This window comes from Canis lupus, chromosome 11 (assembly GCF_011100685.1).
Source record: "Canis lupus familiaris isolate Mischka breed German Shepherd chromosome 11, alternate assembly UU_Cfam_GSD_1.0, whole genome shotgun sequence".
Taxonomy (NCBI): Eukaryota; Metazoa; Chordata; class Mammalia; order Carnivora; family Canidae; genus Canis; species Canis lupus.
Window position 1 is genome coordinate 52,968,287 of NC_049232.1, and position 21,260 is coordinate 52,989,546.

The 21,260-nt window shown below is 43.3% G+C and overlaps 2 protein-coding genes across 2 annotated transcripts in view; both read left to right on the forward strand.

Annotated features, from left to right (window-relative positions):
* Positions 1–883: 883 nt before the first annotated feature.
* CLTA (clathrin light chain A) overlaps positions 884–21,260 on the forward strand; it is a 44,851-nt gene continuing 24,474 nt past the window's right edge. The window contains exon 1 of the mRNA XM_038552811.1: positions 884–992. Within this exon, the coding sequence (XP_038408739.1) occupies positions 893–992 (100 nt within the window). The 5' untranslated portion in view covers positions 884–892. The remainder of the gene's footprint in view (positions 993–21,260) is intronic.
* Positions 2,103–4,641, forward strand: CCIN (calicin). Its single transcript, XM_038552806.1, has one exon. The coding sequence runs from the start codon at positions 2,824–2,826 to the stop codon at positions 4,588–4,590; it is 1,767 nt and encodes a 588-aa protein (XP_038408734.1). The 5' UTR covers positions 2,103–2,823; the 3' UTR covers positions 4,591–4,641.

Below are 21,260 nucleotides of genomic sequence, written 5' to 3' on the forward strand. Positions count from 1 at the left end.
GACTGAGTGACCAGTCAGTGAACTTCCTGGTGGCTCCTAGGGATACCTTCCACCCAACACACATGCATAACCAGGTGGTGGTCACTGGCCTACAGCCAGGCTCTTGAGTGTCTGGCATCTGTTTCCTCAGTTGGCTAGAGAAAGAAAAAAGCTGACCAAAAGAGCTTTCCAGGCTGAAGAAAAGCCAGGCAACAAAGCTGGCTGAGCAGGTGGGCACTAATTTCACTTCTTTAAGGGATTTCTTCAAGACAGCGACTCCAACAATTCTATAAAAGCAGAGGGCAAGCCAGATTGCTAGCTGTCCTTTGTAGCTGCAGGACAGAGGAAGGAGCCAGGAACCTGGCTCCAAGCTCTAGCCACCCCCCACTCTCAGAATTGGGTGCCCTTCCCCACTCTGGGCTGCAGTCCGTCCAACTGCACAAGGTCTGGCACATGTAGTTAAGTCTACTGGATCTTCTCAGGCCCATGACACCCTATGCCCAGCTTTCTTAACTGGAGAGACCTTCCTGCCCTGGTGTTCTGGCCCTTGAAACAAAAGCAAGGGGGCACAGCCACCTCCTCCACCAAAGTGCTCCCGGGTGTGGTGGCAAAGGGGCAGATACAACAGGCCTGACCCCACCCAGCCTCTAGTCTTGGTTGAAATGCCCCAGGAGGTGAGGCCCGCCAACCCTCACCAGGGCAGGCCTAGATGCCAGGGGGAGTGAAAAGGTGTCTGGAGTCAACACCAAGAGGTCTCACCTGCACCCAGATCGCTGCCACCTCTCACGAGATCAGGGCTGGCAAAGCCTTTAGAGCTCAGTTATCCTCAAGTGGAGACAACAGAGGACACCCGCCCCCCAACCATACAGCGAGTCTGTGGTGGAGAGGCTGACGTTTAACAAGCCTCCTTTTCATGGGGAAAACAAGTTTTCAGCCTTGTGCAGAGAGATGTCAAGACACTGAGTGCCTCGGTACCGTTCAGGTGTCAAGGGGAACAGCCTCAGCAGCCAAACGTAAGTACTTTTAAATAGTTTTCAAGTTGCTAAATCCCCAAAGAAAAAGCCGGGTCTGCAACGGAAGAAGGCGGCAGGGAGACGTGAATGCTAACTTGACCAGGCGGGGAGGGAAAGGGGGAGGCTGCAGGGGCCACCCTCCCTAGAAGGGGCGCCGAGGAAGGCTAAGGGTCAGGAGCGGGGTCGGGGCCCCGGTGCTCTCCCGCCGTCTGGCCAGCGCCGCGAGCCCTTGCCAGGGGCGCCCCGAGGCGGGGCCGCGGTGGGGCCCGGCTCCTCCCCTCCCCGCCGAAGCCGGCCGCGTCCGGGGGAGCTCCGGGGACCCTTGGCCCTTCCTCGGCGCCGGCGGTACGGAGACGCCCCGCGGGCACTCGCGGAGCCCACGCGCGCCCCGGGGCGGCGGAGCCTGCGGGCCCCCAGGGGTGACGCCCCAGCTCCTCTCCCGGGCTCGGCCCCGGCCGGTGCAGCCGCGCGGGCGGCCTTGCGGGGAACGTGGGCGGCGCTGCCGCGGGCGGGCCTGTCGCCGCGGGGGGCGGGCGCGGGGGCGGGCGGGGACTCGCGGCCGGAGGCGGCTCTCCAGCTCCCCCGCGTGGCCGGACGAGGCTCGCGGAGCCGCCCGAAGGGGCGCGGGATTCCAGCCGGGCTCCAGACGCCCCCGCCCCCCAAGCACCAAACACCCACCGGCCCACGCCAGGTGGTTACGGACAAAGGGAGCAGCCAAGGACACCGGCGCTGGGGGAACTAATACGGTATCAATAAAGTAGGGGCAGCTAACGTGGACTGAACTTTCGCTACAGGCAAACATGGTGCTTAACACTCTCTAGTCATTTTCTCATTGAAATTCGTAATCTTCTTCGAAGTGGTTACCATCACTCCCATCTCACAGATGAAGAGACTGAGGTTTAGAGTCTGAGCCACTTGTACAAGGTGACACGTGTACGGGGAGAGAGCTGACCCACCACAACCCCCACAGCTGCATGACTACAGCCTTGGAAATGTGGGGAGAAGGTCCCAGTTGGCTGTGGAACTGAAATAATCAGGGCTTCAGAGGCCCTCCCATGCCCCAGGGTGTGGCTAACTCCTGTATCCCGGCTGCAACCAGGGCCCTCTACCTCTCCTCTGTTTTAAAGGAGAATAGTGTCCATGGCTACAAAGGTCAGAAGGCAAAGGGCCGCCTGAAATTCTCCTCTGATGGCCAGGAGCCTTGGCAGAGAAAGGTACTTCGAGGCCTGAGAATCAGAGACTGGGGAGAGTTAGGTAGTTAGGAGCTTCCTGGAAAGATGAAGAACACTGAGTTCTAGAAAACTTGGCTTTCTAGCTCTGGTCTGCTTCCAAACCTACTGTGTGATCTTGGGCAAGTCCCTTCTCTTCTCTGGGCCTGTTTCCCTCCTGTAGGTGGGAAGATTCTTCTAGATCCAAAAATCTCTTTTCTTCCCCGAGCTTCCTCTTTTCCCTTCCTATACCACCCCCACCCAGACTGGTTGGAACATTCCAGAAATAGCCTTGAACTGAGTTTTAAAAGCCCCAAGTAAGAGTTGCAATCCACTTCTGAGTTTCTCCTGAGCTCTGGACTCAGGGCTTGAAGTCCTGGCAGGGTATCTAGTCTTGGCAGGTTGCACGCATCAGAGAGGAGAAAGGTCCTGTGCCTGTGAGAAAGGCCTCAGGGGCTGGCATTGTGATGACCTCATCCATTCTATGACATCACTCTCTCTCCCAGCCCCCCTCCTCCCTGATCAACTGCCCTGCAAACAACCATCAATCTGAATCCCAAAGACCTGAGAAGTCTGTTCTCCAGTACCTGCTGCTGATCTTCTGCCTCAGCCAGCAAAGCACCATGAAATTAGAATTCACAGAGAAAAACTACAACAGCTTTGTGCTGCAGAACCTGAACAAACAGAGGAAACGCAAAGAGTACTGGGATATGGCCCTGACTGTGGACCACCATGTTTTCTTTGCACATCGCAACGTACTGGCTGCTGTCTCTCCACTGGTGAAGAGCCTCATCTCCAGCAATGACATGAAGACCACCGATGAGCTCTTTATCACCATTGACCCCAACTACCTGAGTCCAGCCACGGTGGACCAGCTCCTGGACTACTTCTACAGTGGCAAGGTGGTGATCTCGGAGCAGAATGTGGAGGAGCTCCTTCGCGGGGCCCAGTATTTCAACACCCCACGCCTGCGAATCCACTGTAATGACTTCCTGATCAAGTCCATCCGCCGTGCAAACTGCTTGCGCTACCTCTTCTTGGCTGAGTTGTTTGAGCTCAAAGAGGTATCAGACTTGGCCTACTCTGGCATTCGTGACAACTTCCACTACTGGGCCAGTCCTGAGGGCTGTATGCACTTCATGCGCTGTCCACCTGTCATCTTTGGCCGCCTGCTCCGAGACGAAAACTTGCATGTGCTCAATGAGGACCAGGCACTGAGCGCACTCATCAACTGGGTGTACTTCCGGAAGGACGAGCGGGAGAAGTATTTCAAGAAGTTCTTCAACTACATCAATCTCAATGCCGTCTCCAACAAGACGCTGATGTTTGCCAGCAACAAGTTGATGGGCATGGAGAACAGCTCAGCCCATGCAACTCTCATTGAGAGTGTCCTTGTGGACCGAAAGCAGGAGAAGCCATCCAGCTTGTTGAGCTACCAACGGAAAGGGGCCCTGCTTGATTCGGTGGTCATCCTGGGTGGCCAAAAGGCCCATGGCAAGTTCAATGATGGAGTGTTTGCCTATATCATCCAGGAGAACTTGTGGTTGAAGCTGTCAGAGATGCCCTACAGGGCAGCAGCACTTAGTGCCACCTCTGCTGGTCGCTACATCTACATCTCTGGTGGTACCACTGAGCAGATTTCAGGGCTGAAGACGGCTTGGCGATATGACATGGATGACAACTCCTGGACCAAGTTGCCAGACCTGCCAATTGGGCTTGTCTTCCACACCATGGTGACCTGCGGGGGGACGGTGTATTCAGTGGGTGGGAGCATTGCTCCAAGGCGGTATGTCTCCAACATCTATCGCTATGATGAGCGCAAGGAGGCCTGGTGCCTGGCAGGAAAAATGAGCATCCCTATGGATGGCACAGCCGTGATCACCAAGGGTGACCGGAACCTGTACATTGTCACCGGCCGGTGCTTGGTGAAGGGCTATATCTCCCGAGTTGGAGTGGTGGACTGCTTTGACACCAACACCGGGGATGTGGTCCAGTGTATCACCTTCCCCATTGACTTCAACCACCGGCCCCTGCTCTCTTTCCATCAGGACAACATCCTCTGTGTACACAGCCACCGGCAGAGTGTGGAAATCAATCTGCAGAAGATAAAGGCCAACAAGACGACCACCTCGGTGCCTCTCTTGCCTAACAACTGCCCCTTGGATGTGTCCCATGCTATATGCTCCATTGGAGACAGCAGAGTGTTTGTGTGCGGGGGTGTCACCACAACCAGCGATGTCCAGACAAAGGACTACACCATCAACCCAAATGCCTACTTGTTGGACCAAAAGACAGGCGAGTGGAAAACCCTGGCCCCCCCACCGGAGGCACTGGACTGTCCTGCCTGCTGTCTAGCCAAGCTACCGTGCAAGATTCTTCAAAGGATTTAAACAACTTTTTAAGTGGGAGAATAAGTAAATGCATTATTGTTCACAATTTAATGAGAGATAGAGGAAGATGGCCTGTTGGTTCCTTCTTAGTTTTCCAGTCTGTTTGGCCCTGCAAGTAGAGATCCTGGACTAGGGCTGCTCCCAGTGGGTAGAAATTCAGGGCTACTCTGTTATTGGAGGGATCCAAGCTGAGGCTGGAATGGAGTCCCTGGTGGGTGGGACTGAAGCATCTCCTGGGCGCTGGCCAAGGTGGTGTCTGGAAAGCCCCCATTCTATCCCCTGTAGTCATCTCGCTGGCATCCGCTAGACTGATAAAAGTGTTTGCTTGGAGTTATGGAGCCTCAAGCTCCTCCAACACTCACTCCCCTAGAGTCCATCCAGGAAGACAGGCGAGGGCCAATCCCAGGTTTGGGACAGGAGACTCATGGGCTGGGGGGAGGGAGGACATGGAGGGAGGGATATGGAGAAAATGGTGTGGGAAAGGCTCAGGGATAAGGGTAGAGGGAACAGAGGAGGCCAGGTTACTTGGCTGTTGTATTTGACCATGAAGCTATGGTGTGTTTGCGTCTTATTTGTGGGGAAGTTGGGAAGTTACAATTACAATTGTCTTCAGTAAGCAAACTACATTGAGAACTTTCTCCAGGAATACAGGGCCTGAGGGACTGGGATGGGGAGAAATCAGTAAGGGGGGAAAAAAGCAATCTATGCACTAGTCCCCCCTTGTGTGTGGTTTGGCTTCCTGTGGTCAGCTGTAGCCCAGAAGCAGATGATCCTCCTCCTGACCATCAGAAGTTTGGTAGTAGCCCAACACTATGTCGCAACGCCCCCACCATTCACTTCACTTCATCTTATCACGTAGGCATTTTATCATCTCACATCATCCCAAGAAGGGTGAGTACAGCACAATAAGATACTTTGAGAGAGAAAGACCACATTCACATAACTTTTATTACAGTATATTGTTAAAACTGTTCTATTGTTATTGTCATTAAGCTCTTAGTGTGCCTAATTCATAAATTAAACTTCATCATAGGGATGTGTATAGAGGATAAAATAGTATATAGAGGGTTCTGTGGTTTCAGGCATCCACTAAGGATCTTGGAGCGGATCCCCAGCAGATAAGGGGGGGGACTATTATATCTCTGTTGGAGAGAACCTGGGGGTGACGTGAGAGGACATGAGAAAGACAGGATGGTGTAGTAGCTAGGAGCATGGCCTTTGGGGCCAGTCAACCTGGTTTAAATGCCAGTTCTACCGCCTGCTGGTACAAAACTCCTGGCCAAACTACACATCTCTGTGCCTTTGTTTCCTTATCTGCAAAAGAGACATACCAGGAGTGCCTACCTCCTGGGGTGATGGAAAGTTTCAATGAGTTCATACAAATTCCTAGGACAGACCCCCTGGCATTTAAGATGCCACAGGAGTACTTTTTTTTTTTTTTAATGAAAAAAAGAAGTGTGGCAAGGGTCCAGGTTCTTGAGTCTTTATACCAAGTAAGGTCCCCCAGATTGCCCTTTGAGACTGTCTGCCTCAAAGCTTTGGTGAGCTTTCCTCAATTCTTTTTTTTTTTTTTAAGATTTTATTTATTCATTCATGAGAGACACAGAGAGAGAGGCAGAGACACAGGCAGAGGAAGAAGCAGGCTCCATGCAGGGGGCCCGATGTGGGACTCGATGTGGGACTCGATGTGTGACTCGATCCCGGGTCTCCAGGATCATGCTGGAGACGCTAAACCGCTGAGCCACCAGAGCTGCCCACTTTCCTCAATTCTAACTATCCCTAACTATCCCTTCCATTCAGGGATGGATGTGCTAATATGTAATCCTCAACCATTGAGTAGAAAATGACCGTGTCCTTGAAAACCATATATGATCCTCATTTACCTACTCACTCATTCATTAATTTACATATTCATCTACTCATCAATTCACACACACACACCATTCACTGAGGCCTCTCTGGGCAGGTCCCTTGTCCAGGTGTTGGGGCCACATGACACAGACAATCCATGCCCCAGTAAGGGAGTATCTAGATCAGTGCTGTGCAAGAGGAATATAATGCAAGCCACATACGTAATTTAAATTTTCTAAAAAAAAAATTTTTTTCTAGAAGCTTCACTATGAAAGTAAAAACAAACAGGTCAAATTAATTTTAATAATGTATTTTATTTAACCCAATACGTCCAAATATTATTTAAGCAAGTAATCAGTGTAATCATTTATTAACGAGATATTTAACATTCTTTTAGTTTTTCATCCTAAGTCTTTGGAATCGTGTGTATAATTTATATTTACAGCGCAAATGAATTTGGACTAACTAAATACAGAAGGCCCCAGGAGGCTAGGGACTACTGGATTAGATAGTGCAGGACAGTTTAGAGCTTCGTGGCTCAAACATGCTCATCCCCTTTTTCCCTCTCAATCCTATTGGACCTGCTTGGCATTATCTTCTTGACCTCTCTGCTGGGTGGCCACTTGCTTCAAAGCCCACCTTCTAAAAAAAAAAAAAAAAAGCCCACCTTCTGCCCAAGTCTTACTTTGCTCCCTGTGGGTGAGAACCTTGGACTTCACAGCTGACTCTCTCTTCTCCGGAACTTCTCCCACCTTTCTCACTTCTTCAGCGCTGGGCAGCCCCCACTTTTGCTTACTTCACTGCCGTCTTCCAAAGTACAAAAGGGTCCATGCCGCTGTGGCCAGCTGCCCCCACCCCTAGGCCACCAGGCTCATCTGCCCACCCCCACCCAGGCCATTCTCCACATTCTCTGATTCTCTAGTCCTCTCTGGTGTCCTGAGGCCCCGCTCTTTTCCTCTCCTCTTTCTTAACTGCTTACTTCTCATTCTGCCCCTAGATCTCTGGAGAAATAGAGGTCAAATGATCTGAGCTCCACGAACAATCCCACATCCACTAAAACTCTCCAGAGCTGCTGCTACTTTCCTGCATCTCAGAGGAAGTGGTGTCCTTCCACAATTCAACGCTGATCCCCCTCCCCTGGCGCTCCTATTTTGTCACCTCACAGCTTCTCAGGACCCTCAATTCCTTCTCTCTCTCATCCCCTTCCTGATTTTTTCTCTTTATTCCATAAGTTTTCTCAAGTTCCTCTTTTTCTGGAAACAAACCCTCCTCAGCTCTGAGGCCCACCTGCCCATCTTTTCCCTCAGTTGATCGTCCTAAATGTCTGTGCTCCCCGGCTCCATCTCTCATCCGTCTCTAATCAACTCTGTCTTCTATTGCTACCATGCTACCAAACTGTCTCCTGACAATATTGTCCTCTTTGTCCTTTTCTCTGTTGATTCTTTCCCTTGCAGTACTGGGTAGTATTGGCCTCTTCCTCCTGCAACAGAATCACCGGGGACTTATTAAAAAGGGAGATCTTGGGCAGCCCGGGTGGCTCAGCGGTTTAGTGCTGCCTGCAGCCTGGGGTGTGATCCTGGAGACCAGGGATCGAGTCCCACATCGGGCTCCCTGCATGGAGCCTGCTTCTCCCTCTGCCAGTGTCTCTGCCTCTATGTCTCTCATGCATAAATAAATAAAATCTTTGAAAAAAAGATAAATAAAAAGGGAGATCTTCGGCATGGTAGGATGATCATTTGATATATTAATCCATGTTGTCCTTCCTTCCTTCCTCTTTCTTCCTTCTTAAGCCCTTCCCACATTAAAATTAGACCATAAGGCTGAAACATTCGAGACTTATCACCCTGGGGAGGCTGGCAGAGCTGAATGCAGGACTTAGAGTCAAAATCTTGGTGTTAGCTGCAAGGGAAGCTTTAGCAATTCATAGCAGAGATGTTGGTCTGGAAAGACAAGGCTTTTGAATTACAACTCAGATCTTCAAACTCAGGAGCATGAAGTCTTTCCAAGGGAATATCAGACATGCACAGTTTTTAGGGAATCAGTTTCCAGATTTTCAACCTTTTTCCTAAAACCAATCTACCTGAGAATATACCTGTGGTGATTTCCTTCTAGTTCTCTTTTCCCACCTTCCCTTTCAAAATTATTCTTCAAACAGCTTACACACACACACAGACACACACACACACACACACACACACACATACACATTTACCTATTCCGTATCTTCCTAGAATGTGCTGCCTCAGGTGCCACACAAGGGTGTAAACTGATGTCAGGGAAGTATCAGTGAAGCCTCCTTTCATCAAGACACCAATATCTAAAGAAGGGTTTGTATTTTTCTGTCTTACTTATACAGTGTTTTCTGTTAAGGTATGAAGTCTGGTGTTAAAAAAAACCATGATACTTTGGTTTAAGTTAGGGTGTTCAGAAATATTAAATAGCATGATGGAATGATAATATATTTTGAAAAGCTTTATTGAGTGGGACCCCTGGATGGCTCAGCAGTTTGGCTCCTGCCTTCAGCCTGGGGTGTGATCCTGGAGCCCGGGGATCCCGGGATCGAGTCCCACATGGGGCTCCCTGTGTGGAGCCTGCTTCTCCCTCTGCCTGTGTCTCCTCCTCTGTGTGTGTGTCTCTCATGAATGAGTAAATAAAATCTTTTTTTAAAAAAAAGCTTTATTGAGATGTAATTCACACACCACACAATTCAACCAAAGTGTACACTTCAATGGCTCTTAGTACATTCACAGTTGTACGATCATTATCACCATCAATTTTACAACATTCTTGTAACCCCAGAAAGAAACCTTAAACTTCTTAGTTGTCACCCTCTAACTCCGTCATCTTCCCAGCCCCCAGGCAACCACTAGTCTACTTCCTGTCTCTGATAAGCCTATTTAAGACACTTCATATAGGGATCCCTGGGTGGTGCAGCGGTTTGGCGCCTGCCTTTGGCCCAGGGCGCGATCCTGGAGACCCGGGATCGAATCCCACGTCGGGCTCCCTGGTGCATGGAGCCTGCTTCTCCCTCTGCCTGTGTCTCTGCCTCTCTCTCTCTCTCTCTCTCTCTGTGACTATCATAAATAAATAAAAAAATTAAAAAAAAAAAAAAAGACACTTCATATAAATGGAATCATACAATATGGGACTTGGTTTTTTTTTAAAGATTTTATTTATTTATTCATGAGAGACACACAGAGAGAGGCAGAGACACAGGCAGAGGGAGAAGCAGGCTCCATGCAGGGAACCCGATGCGGGACCCGATCCCGGACCCCCGGGATCATGCCCTGAGTGGAAGGCAGACACCCAACTGCTGAGCCACCCAGGCATCCCTAATATGGGACTTAACTGGCTTCTTTGACTTAGCATAACATTTGCAAGGTTCATCTATGTCGTTGCATATGCCAGTACTTCATGCCTTTTTATGGCTGAATAATATTCTACTGTATAGATATACTACATTTTATTCATGTATCTATTAATAGATGGACATCTGGGTTGTTTCCACTTCCTAGCTGGTGTGAATAATGCTCTATAAACATTCATGTCCAAGTTTTTGTGTTCACATAAGCCTTCATTTATCTTGGGTATATATACTTCAGAGTAGAATTGTTAGATCCTGTGGTAACTCTATGTTTAATTATTTGAGAAACTGCCAGATTGTTTTCAAAGCAGATGCATCGGGATCCCTGGGTGGCTCAGCAGTTTAGCGCCTGCTTTTGGCCCAGGGCGTGAGCCTGGAGTCCCGGGATCGAGTCCCACATCAGGCTCCCTGCATGGAGCCTGCCTCTTTCTCTCTCTCTGTGTCTGTCATGAATAAATAAAATCTTTAAGAAAAAAAGAAAGTTCAAAGCAGATGCATTATTTTACATTCCCACCTGTGATGTATGGCAGTTTCAACTTTTCCATGCCCTTGTCAACACTTCTGATTATCTGTCCGTCCAAATACGATCATCCTAGTGGCATCTCATTGTGGTTTTGATTTACATTTCCCTAATGGCTAATGATGCCGAGCATTTTTTCATGGGCTTGTTTTATGAAAATTGTTTAATAACCTTGCCTCTTGGGGATCCTGGGCATCTCAGCGGTTTAGCGCCTGCCTTTGGCCCAGGGCATGATCCTTGAGTCCCGGGATCGAGTCCCGCATCGGGTTCCCCTCATGGAGCCTGCTTCTCCCTCCTCTTGTGTCTCTGCCTCTCTCTCTCTCTCTGTCTATCATGAATAAATAAATAAATAAATCTTTAAAAAAAATAACCTTGCCTCTTCCACACTCAACACAATGAATTAGGACAAGTCACTTTTATTAATTTGTCATTGCAAAAACCATTCATTCCTGGTTTAAACTTGGCTATGACATATAACATTAGTTTTATGTAATTGCTGTATATTTTTATATAATTACTGGACTTAGTAACTATAGAATTCCTTCTACATATTGCTGGATTTCATTTGCTATCTAATCATTTTTATTTCATTTATAAAGTTACTTTAGAGAGCTATCTTAAATGGTATTTTAAAAAATTTAGTTTCTAACCACACACTGCTAGTGTAGAGAAATATGATTGACTTTCATGTGTTCATCATGTCTTACAACTTGGCTAAACTCACTTATTAATTTTAGGAGTTTTTTGGGTAGATTTCTTGAAATCTTCTAGGTAGCCAGTCATGTCATCTGCAAATAGAGGCAACTTTATTTCTTCCTCTGTAATTTGTATGCCTTTTTTATTTTATTATTTTTTAAAGATTTTATTTATTTATGAGAGACAGACAGAGAGAGTGAGAGAGAGAGAGGCAGAGACACAAGCAGAGGGAGAAGCAGGCTCCATGCAGTGAGCCCGATGCAGGACTCGATCCCAGGTCTCCAGTATCAGGCTCTGGGCTGAAGGCGGCGCTAAACCGCTGAGCCACCCGGGCTGCCCCTGTATGCCTTTTTACTATTTATTTATTTATTTATTTATTTATTTATTTTAAAGATTTTGTTTATTTATTCATAGAGACACAAGAGAGAGGCAGAGACACAGGCAGAGGGAGAAGCAGGCTCCACGCAGGAAGCCCGACGTGGGACTCGATCTCGGGTCTCCAGGATCACACCCCAGGCTGCAGGTGGCGTTAAGCCTCCGCGCCACGGGGGCCGCCCTGTATGCCTTTTTTAAATTAAATTTTTAATTTTAACTCCAGTATAGATCTTACTATATATATATATATATATATATATATATATATATATATATACATACACACACACACACACACACATTAGTTTCAGGTATATAATATTGTGATCGAACAATTCTATACATTACTCACTGCTCATTATGGTAAGTGTACTCTTTAATCCCCTTCACCTATTTTACCCACCCTCTGCCCATCTCCCCTCCAGTATGCCTTTTATTTCTTTTTCTTATCTTACTATATTGGTTAGAACTTCCAATGTAATATTGAATAGGAGTGGTGAGGGAATATCCTTAACTTGTCACTGATCTTAGGGGAAGAGCATTCAGTTTTCACCATTAATAGGTGAAATTTATCATTAACACAATAGGTTTTTTAAAGATGAGACTTCGTAATAAGTAGGTATTGGATTTTGTCAATTTTTTTTCTGTGTATCAAGTGATTTTTCTTCATTAGATTGTGAATGTGGTGGATTAGATTGATTTGTTTTTCAAATATTGAACCAGTTTTGCATCCTGGGATAAACTCCCATTTTGTCATGATATATATTGTTCTTTTTATATGTTGATGGATTCAATTTGCTAATACAGATCTTTCTCAACTTATAAGGGGATTATATCCCAATGCACCCATTTTAAGTTGGCAATATCCAAGTCAAAAATGCATTTTATACACCTAACCCACCAATCATCAGAGCTTAGCCTGGCCTACCTTAAACATGCTTACTTACATTAGCCTGCATTTGGGAAAAGTCATCTAACACAAAGCCTATTTTATAATAAAGTGCTGAATAGCTCCTGTAATTTATTGGATACTGTACTGAAAGTGAAAAATAGATTGGTTGTATGGGTATAGAATGGTTCTAAGTATATCGGTTGTTCACTCTTGTGATCTGGAGCTACCATCACTAAGGAGTATTGTACCACATACCACTTGCCTGGCAAAAGATCAAAATTCAAAATTCAAACAGTTTCAACTGAATGAGTAATGCTTTTGCACCATCATAAAGTTGAAAGATCATAAATTGAACCATCATCAAGTTGTGGACTGTATTCTGTTGGGGAATTTTCGCATCTATATTCTTAGGGGATATTGATCTATAGTTTTTTTGTTTTTTTTTTTGTACTCCTTTTGTCTACTTTTATTTTTTAAAAAGATTTTATTTATTTATTCATGAGAGACACACATAGAGAGAGAGGCAGAGACACAGGCAGAGGGAGAAGCAGGCTCCTTGCAGGGAGCCCATTGCAGGACTCGATCCCAGGACCCCAGGATCACGCCCTGAGCCAAAGGCAGACGCTAAACCGCTGAGCCCCCCAGGCGTCCCTTTTGTCTACTTTTAATACCAGAGTAATGCTTGCTTCATAAAATGAGTCAGGAAGTATTCCCTTCTGTCTCTCTCTCTCTTTTTCAGGAGATATCATTTAGAATTGGTGTTACTTAAATATTTGATAGAACTGGCTCACAATACTATCTAGTGCTGGAGTTTTGTTTCCAGTGGGGAAGAAAGTTTTTCACTACAAATTCAATTTTTTAAATTGTCATAGGACTATTCAGATTATCCATTTCATCTTTGGTGAGTTTTGGTAGTTTGTGGCTTTCAGGAATTTGTCCATTTTACTTACATTGTCAAATTTATGTGCACAGAGTTGTTCACAGTATTCTCGTATTATCCTTCAGTGTTGCAGAGTACTTCATGATGTCAGTTATTTGTGTCTTCTTTTCAGTGTTGCTACTTATTTTACTGATTTTTTCAAAGAACCAGTTTTTTATTTCATTAATTTTCTCTATTGATTTATGCTTTTATCTTTATTGTTTCTTTCTTTCTGCTTGCTTTAGATTTATTTTGCTCTTTCTAGTTTCCTAAAGTGGAAGCTTAGACTATTTACTTGAGACCTTTCTTCTTTCCTAATACCAGCATATACTTCTATAAATTTTACTCTGGTGGCGCAGCGGTTTGGCGCCTGCCTTTGGCCCAGGGCGCGATCCTGGAGACCCAGGATCGAATCCCATGTCAGGCTCCCGGTGCATGGAGCCTGCTTCTCCCTCTGCCTGTGTCTCTGCCCCTCTCTCTCTCTCTGTGTGTGTGACTATTATAAATAAATAAAAATAAAAAAAATTAAAATAAATAAATAAATAAAAACTACTTTAGCTGCATCCCACAGAAAATACAGACTTTATATTTGTTTGTTTAAAGATTTTCTTTATTATTCATGAGAGACACAGAAAGAGAGAGAGAGAGAGAGGGAGAGAGAGAAAGACAGAGACCTGGGCAGAGGGAGAAGCAGGCTCCATACAGGGAACCTGATGTGAGACTCGATCCCGGATCCTGGGATCATGACCTGAGCCAAAGGCAGACACTCAACTGCTGAGCCACCCAGGCATCCCCAGACTTTATATTTGTATTTTCATTTATTCAGTTAAAAATATTTTTCTAATTTCCCTAGAGAATTAACTCATGTATTATTTAGAAGTGTTTTGTTTAATTTTCAAGTTTTGGAATTTTCTTTGTATCTTTCTGTTCATCATATCTACTTTAATTCCATTATGGTCAGAGAGCATGTACTGTTTTTTCCCAGTTCTTTTATACTTGTTGAGGTTTGTTTTATGACCCCAAATATGGTCTGTCTTGGTGAATGTTCCACGTACACTTGGAAAAAATGCGTATTTAGTTATTATTGAATAGAGTGGCCTACAAATGCCAATTAGATCCAGGTGGCTGATGGTATTATTCAGTCCTTCTATATCCTTGTTGATTTTCTTTCTACTAGTTCTCTAGATTTTTGTGAGTGTTGAAGTCCCCAACTATAATTGTGCGTTTGTGTTTCTCCTTTTGGTTCTGTCAGCTTTTGCATCACATATTTTGAAGTAATTGTTGTTACTTACATACACATTTAGGATTTTAATGTTTTCTTGGTGAATTGTCCCTTTTATCATTAGGTAATACATGCCTTTATCCCATTATTTTCCTTGCTTTGAGTCTACTTTGTCTGATATTAGTGTTTGCACAGTATATCTTTTTTCCGTCTTTTTACTTTTAACCTACCTATGTCATTAATCTTGAAGTTTCTTGTAGACAGACTATAATTGGTTTATGCCTTGTTATTTTAACAAACTCTGATTTTTGTATTGGTGTGTTTAAAACAGTTACATTTCATGCACTTATTGATGTTTGGATTTAGATCTATTGTTTTATTATTCATGTTCCATTTTCCCTCTCTTTTTCATCCCTCTGCCTTCTTTTGGGTTATTTGAATATTTTTTAGTATTCCATTTTAATTTATTGTGTTTTGATAATATCTTTTTGTACAAAGTTTTTAGGGGCTGTTCTAGGGATTACATACTGTACTTCATAGTATATTTAAAATTAATATTTTACTACTTCAAGTAGAATATAAAAATCTTACTCCATATAGGTAAACTTTACCCTCCCCCTTTATAGTACAGTTGTCTTCTATATTACATCTAAACACATTGAAAACCCCATCAGAGACTGTTAAATTTTTTTGCTTTCAAATATCAAACATAACTTAAAGGACATATTTTAAAGAGAAAAAGAATTGTCTATTATATTTACCCAGATGTTTATCATTTTTGTTGCTCTTCTTTCATTCCTGATGTTCTAGCTTTTATTTTGGTGTGATTTCCTTTCTCTCTGAAGACTTTCTTTTAGCCATTCTTTTAGAGCATGTAAACTGGCCGTGAAATCTCTTACTTTTCCTTCTTCTGAGAATGTCTTTGTCTTCATTACTGGATAGAAAATTCTGGCTTGATAGCTCCTTTTTTCAACACTTTAAAAATGTTGTGCCACATCTTTGGCCTTCATGGTTTCTTTCTTTTAAAGAATTTATTTATTTATTTATTTATTTATTTATTTATTTATTTATGAGAGAGAGAACATGGGCCAAGGGGAGGAGCAGAGAGAAAGGGAGAGAATCTCAAGCAGCCTCTGAGCTGGGGGCCAGAGGGCACAATCCCATGATCCCAAGATCCCAAGCTGAGCTGAAATTAAGAGTTGGATACTTAAAAAAAAAAGAAAAAGAGTTGGATGCTTAACCTACTACACCACCCAGGTGCCCCTGGCTTTCATGGTTTCTGATGAGATTTCAACATCCATTCAAATCATAGTTTCTGTGTCAGGAATGCATTATTTTTGTCTGGCCAGGTAGACTTATTTTCTTTAGTTTTCAGAAGTTTTATTATGGTGTGTATGGGTACAAAATTTTTTGGCTTTATCTTGTTTGGAGTTCACGGAGCTTTTTGAATATGTAGGTTTATGAATTTGGCAAATTTGGGAAATTTTCAGCTCTTATTACTTTGAACTTTTTTCCAGGTCTGTACCCTCTTTTATTCCTGGAAGATGGACCAAATGCTGGACTTTTTAAAATTGTTCCACAGATTCCTGGGGATATTTTTTTTCTCCCCTCACTGTTGTTCAGACCAATTTTTACTCATTGTTATGTTCACTGATTTTTCCCCCTGTCATTTCCATTGTGCTTTGGGATATATTCAGTGGGTTTTTAAATTTCTGGGCTTTCTTACTTTCCAGTCGTAACATTTCCATTTTGTTATTCTCTGTATTTTCTATTTTCTTACTGAAACTTTCTAGTTATCCATTTGTTCCAAGGGTTATTGTTAGAGCATTTTTATAATAGCTGCTTTTTTTAAGATTTTATTATTTTTTAAGATTTTTTTTTTTTAATTTATGAGAAAGACGCAGAGAAAGAGAGGCAGAGACAGAGGCAGAGGGAGAAGCAGGCTCCATGCAGGGAGCCAGATGTAGGACTCAATCCTGTAACTGCGGGATCACACCCGGAGCCTAAGGCAGATGCTCAACCTCTGAGCCACCTAGGCATCCCTAATTGCTGCTTTAATGTCTTTGTCACATGATTCCAATATCTAAGTCATCTTGGTATTGACATATATTGACTGTGTTTATTTGTGATTTGAGATTTTCCTTACTCATATGCCAATTAATTATTCACCTGCCAAGTTTAAGAATGTATCTTAAACATTTTGAATGTTAGGCTATGAAACTCTGGTTCTTGTTTAAATCATATGAAGAATGTTGATAGTTTTGTATTAGTATGCAATCGACCTAATTAGAATGAGGCTGTCAGTTCCAAGGCACTCTTGCGGACTGATTAGAATTGCATTTCAATTTTCAAAGACTCCAACGGTGTTCAGCTCTGTTCCACATGTGCGCCACCCAGTGGACAGTCTGGGACCTGGACGGTGGAAAATTCAGTTCTCAAAGTCTTACATGCTGATTAAGACCAGGTCAAGCTAAATACAGCTCAGGGCTGAGCCCAGGAGTTTGTAAACAATTTTATTTTTATTTTTTAAAAGATTTTATTTATTTATTCATAAGAGAGAGAGAGAGAGAGAGAGAGAGGCAGAGACACAGGTAGAGGGAGAAGCAGGCTCCATGCAGTGAGCCTGATGTGGGATTTGATTCTGGGTCTCCAGGATTACGCCCTGGGCCGAAGGCAGGCGCTCAACCGCTGAGCCACCTAGGGATCCCCTGTAAACAATTTTATAGGGTCACTTCCCCAAGGTGCTCCCTCTCTATGATCTCCCTTGTATTGTTCACTCCCCTGAGGTTCCTCTTTTTAGTTCTCCATCAGAAAGCTAGAGCTTTGCTTAGCCCACTCTGCCTGCCATCCACTTTTCATAACTGTGCCAGTGTCTGAGGCCAAGTGGCAGGAGAACCAGAGGATAAAAAATGGTGAACTCATTGCCAGTTCAGTGCTTCATATTTTGGCCTTCTTCCCCAATTTGCCTGCCGCTATTTACTCTTCAGAGTCCTCAAATAGCTTCTGCTCCATGTATTCTGGCTAGGTTTTATAGCTGCATTCAGTGGGAAAGACCAGCAGGAATGTGCTTACTCCATCTTACTCCCACTCATATTTTTTTTCAACTATATTCATGAATGATTTTGTCTGTAATTTTCCTTTGTCTTTTTTTTTTTTTAAGATTTTATTTATCTATTCATGAGAGACAGAGAGAGAGAGAGAGAAAGGCAGAGACACAGGCAGAGGGAGAAGCAGGCTCCGTGCAGGGAGCCTGATGTAGGACTCGATCCCGGGGCTCAATCCCGGGGCTCCAGGATCACGCCCTGGGCCAAAGGCAGGTGCTAAACCGCTGAGCCACTTAGGGATCCCCATGTTTTGGGTTTTGTATCAAGACTATGCTTACCATAAAATGAGTTGGAGTATATTCTTCAACTTTTTAAAATTCTCTGGAAGAATTTGTGAAGACAAGAAGTTTCACTGATGAAAGCACATGGAATTTTCTTTGTGGGAAGATTTTCGGTTTATTAAACTGGTTTTACTAGTTATAGAAATATTCAATTCTATTTCTCCTTGTGTTATATTTAAGTTACATTTTCTAGGAATTTTTCATTTAAACTTTCAAAGTTATTAACATACAATTGTTTGTATATCCTCTTTTGATCTTTATAGTGTTTGTATAACAGTGACCCCGTTTTTATTCCAGATTTTGAATTTTTAAAAAGGTACCATTCTCACATAAATGTCTTTATGACTTTGGATAGGCAATGGTTTCTTAGATATTACTCCAAAAACACAAATAAATTTAAAGTTAAAAACAAGTGTGACTCAAAGGACACCATCAAGAACACAAAAAGACACAATTGAGAAAATATCTGGAGAGCACATATCTGATGAGGAATTTGTATTTAGAATATATAAAGAAGTCTTACAACTCAACACTAAAAAGCAAAACAGAAAATTAAAAGATGGGCAAAGGATCTGAATAGACATTTCTTCAAAAAAGATGCACACATGATTAATAAGCCCATAAAAAGATGTTCAGTATCATTAGCCATCAATGAAATGCAAACCAAAACCATAAGATGCGGGATGCCTGGGGGGCTCAGTGGTTGAGTGTCTGCCTTTGGCTCAGGGTGTGATCCCGGGGTCCGGCATCAAGTCCCACATCGAGCTCCCTGCAAGGAGCCTACTCCTCCCTCTGCCTGTATGTCTGCCTCTCTCTGTCATGAATAAATAAATAAAATCTTAAAAACAACAACAAAAACCCACCATAAGATGCTACTTCATGCCTGCTAAGATCACTATAATAAAAAAGACAAGTGTTGGTGAGGATGTGAAAAAAAATGGAAACTTTATACAATGTTGGTGGGAATATAAAATGGTATAACCACTTTGGAAAACAGTATGGCAATTTCTCAAATGATTAAACATGGAGTTAACCTATGACCCAGTAATATATGGGTTAAATATACCCATTAATTTCATTTTTAGGTATATATAGAAATGAAAACATGTCCATAAAAAAACTTGTACATGAATGTTCATACAAAGCGGTAAAAAAAAAGCAGAAATGACCCAAATATTCAACTGATAAATGGATAAATGAGATCTATCCATACAATGGAATATATTCAGCCATCAAAAGAAACAAAGTACTGATAACATGCTGTAATATGGACAACCATTGTGACTATTGTGCTAAGTGAAAGAGGCTAGTTACAAAGAACCACATACTGTATAATTCCATTTTCCTGAAATGTCCATAGTAGGCAAAGTTAAAGAGACAAAAAGTAGAAACTTAGTGCCTAGGGCTAGAGGGTTTGAGAGGATGGAGTATAAAATTTCTTTGGGGTAATGGAAATATTATAAAATTCATAGTGGTGATGGATGCAGGACTCTGAAAAGCTAAAAGCCATTGAATTGTATGGGATATGAATTGTATCTCAAGAAAGTTGTTAAAAGATACCATGCCTCTGTCTTGGTCATTCTTTCTTGGATTACTCACTCTGGAGAATGCCAACTTCTGTCTCATAAGCAACATTTTTGAGAGGTTCGAGTGGCAAAGAACTGAAGCCTCCTGCCAACAGTCATGTGAGTGACCTTGGAAGTGGTTATCCTGTCCCATCAAGATTTCAATGAATTGGGGCACCTGGGTAGCTCAGTCGGTTAAGAGTGTGCCTTCGGTTCAGATCATGATCTCGGGGTACCAGGATCAAACCCTGTGTTGGACTCCCTGCTCAGCAGGTAGTCTCCCCCTTCCTCTGCTTCCCACTCATGCTTGCTCTCTCCCTCTCAAATACATAAAATCTTAAAAAAAAAAAAAAAAAAAGATTGCAATGACTACACCCATTGCTAATAGATTGACTGCAACCTCATGCGAGATCCCAAGTCAGAACCACCTAGTTAAGTCCACCGAAAGTCTTAACCCTCAGAAACTGTGTGAAATAATGTTTGTTACCTTAAGGTGGTAAGTTTTAAGATAATTTATTACACAGCAATAGAGAATACAAGCCCATCTAGCTCAAGACAGGAATTTCTAATAAAATTTTACTTTTTATATTTAATGACATTTTCTGAAATATTTTGCTGCTTTGATTTTTTTTTTTAATAATTTTTATTTATTTATGATAGTCACAGAGAGAGAGAGACAGGCAGAGACATAGGCAGAGGGAGAAGCAGGCTCCATGCACTGGGAGCCTGATGTGGGATTCGATCCTGGGTCTCCAGGATCATGCCCTGGGCCAAAGGCAGGCACCAAACCGCTGCGCCACCCAGGGATCCCTGCTGCTTTGATTAAATGTAATTATGAAAAAAAAAATGTAATTATGTCAATCCAAAACAAAACTTTGAGTTATGGTTATGGGATTTTTTAAAATCAATTATATTACATATTTTTGTTACAAAGAAGTATAATACATTGAGCAATAGAAGTCTTTCAAACAGGGGCGCCTGTTGGTTCAGTGTCTAACTCTTGGATTCGGCTCAGATTATGATCTCAGGGTCGTGGGATCAGGCCCTGCATCAGGCTCCGTGCTCAGTGCAGTCTGCTTGCCCTCTGCTCCTCCTCCTGCTCTATATCTAAAATAAATAACTAAAATCTTAAAAAATAATAATAAAAAGTTTTTCAAGCACAACAAATTCTAATGGGATAGAATTTAGGGGCAAGTGTTGGAATGATAGTATGTGTTTAGGGAGCAAAAGTAAGAATCTGAAAGTTTTCATTAATAAAAGGCTTTGCAATGCATTTTTTTACATGGGTGATAGTAACAAATCATTATGTATCCACCATTGGATGCATTTAAAGACCAAAGCAATAATTTTATTTGAAAGAATATTTACAATATATTAGAAATTACATCCTTGCAACTAATTAACTTATAAAAAAATTAAATTGTCAATTTAAAAATGCACAAGAGGCCTGTAGATTTTTAAATTGTTTTAGAGAGGATATTTTTTATCATGCTTGGAGTTTATGGTGATTCTTAAAACTGTGGCTTCATTTCATCAATTTTAGGAAGTTCTTAGCCATTTTACCTTCTGAAACTGCTCTATTCCCTCCCTTCTCCTAGCTAAAATTACATGTTTATAAAAGCTCTTCCAGGATCCCCGGGTGGCGCAGCGGTTTAGCCCTGCCTTTGGCTCAGGGCACGATCCTGGAGACCCGGGATCAAATCCCACGTCGGGCTCCCGGTGCATGGCTGCTTCTCCCTCTGCCTGTGTCTCTGCCTCTCTCTTTCTCTGTGTGACTATCATAAATAAATAAAAATTAAAAAAAAAAAAAAACCTATTCCTGGGGAGGGGTGGCTGATTCAGTTGAGCCTTCAGCTCTTGGTTTCAGCTCAGGTCATGGTC

Excerpts from the sequence above, each read along its gene's own strand:
- CCIN (XM_038552806.1), top strand. The coding sequence starts at position 2,824 with ATGAAATTAGAATTCACAGAGAAAAACTACAACAGCTTTGTGCTGCAG.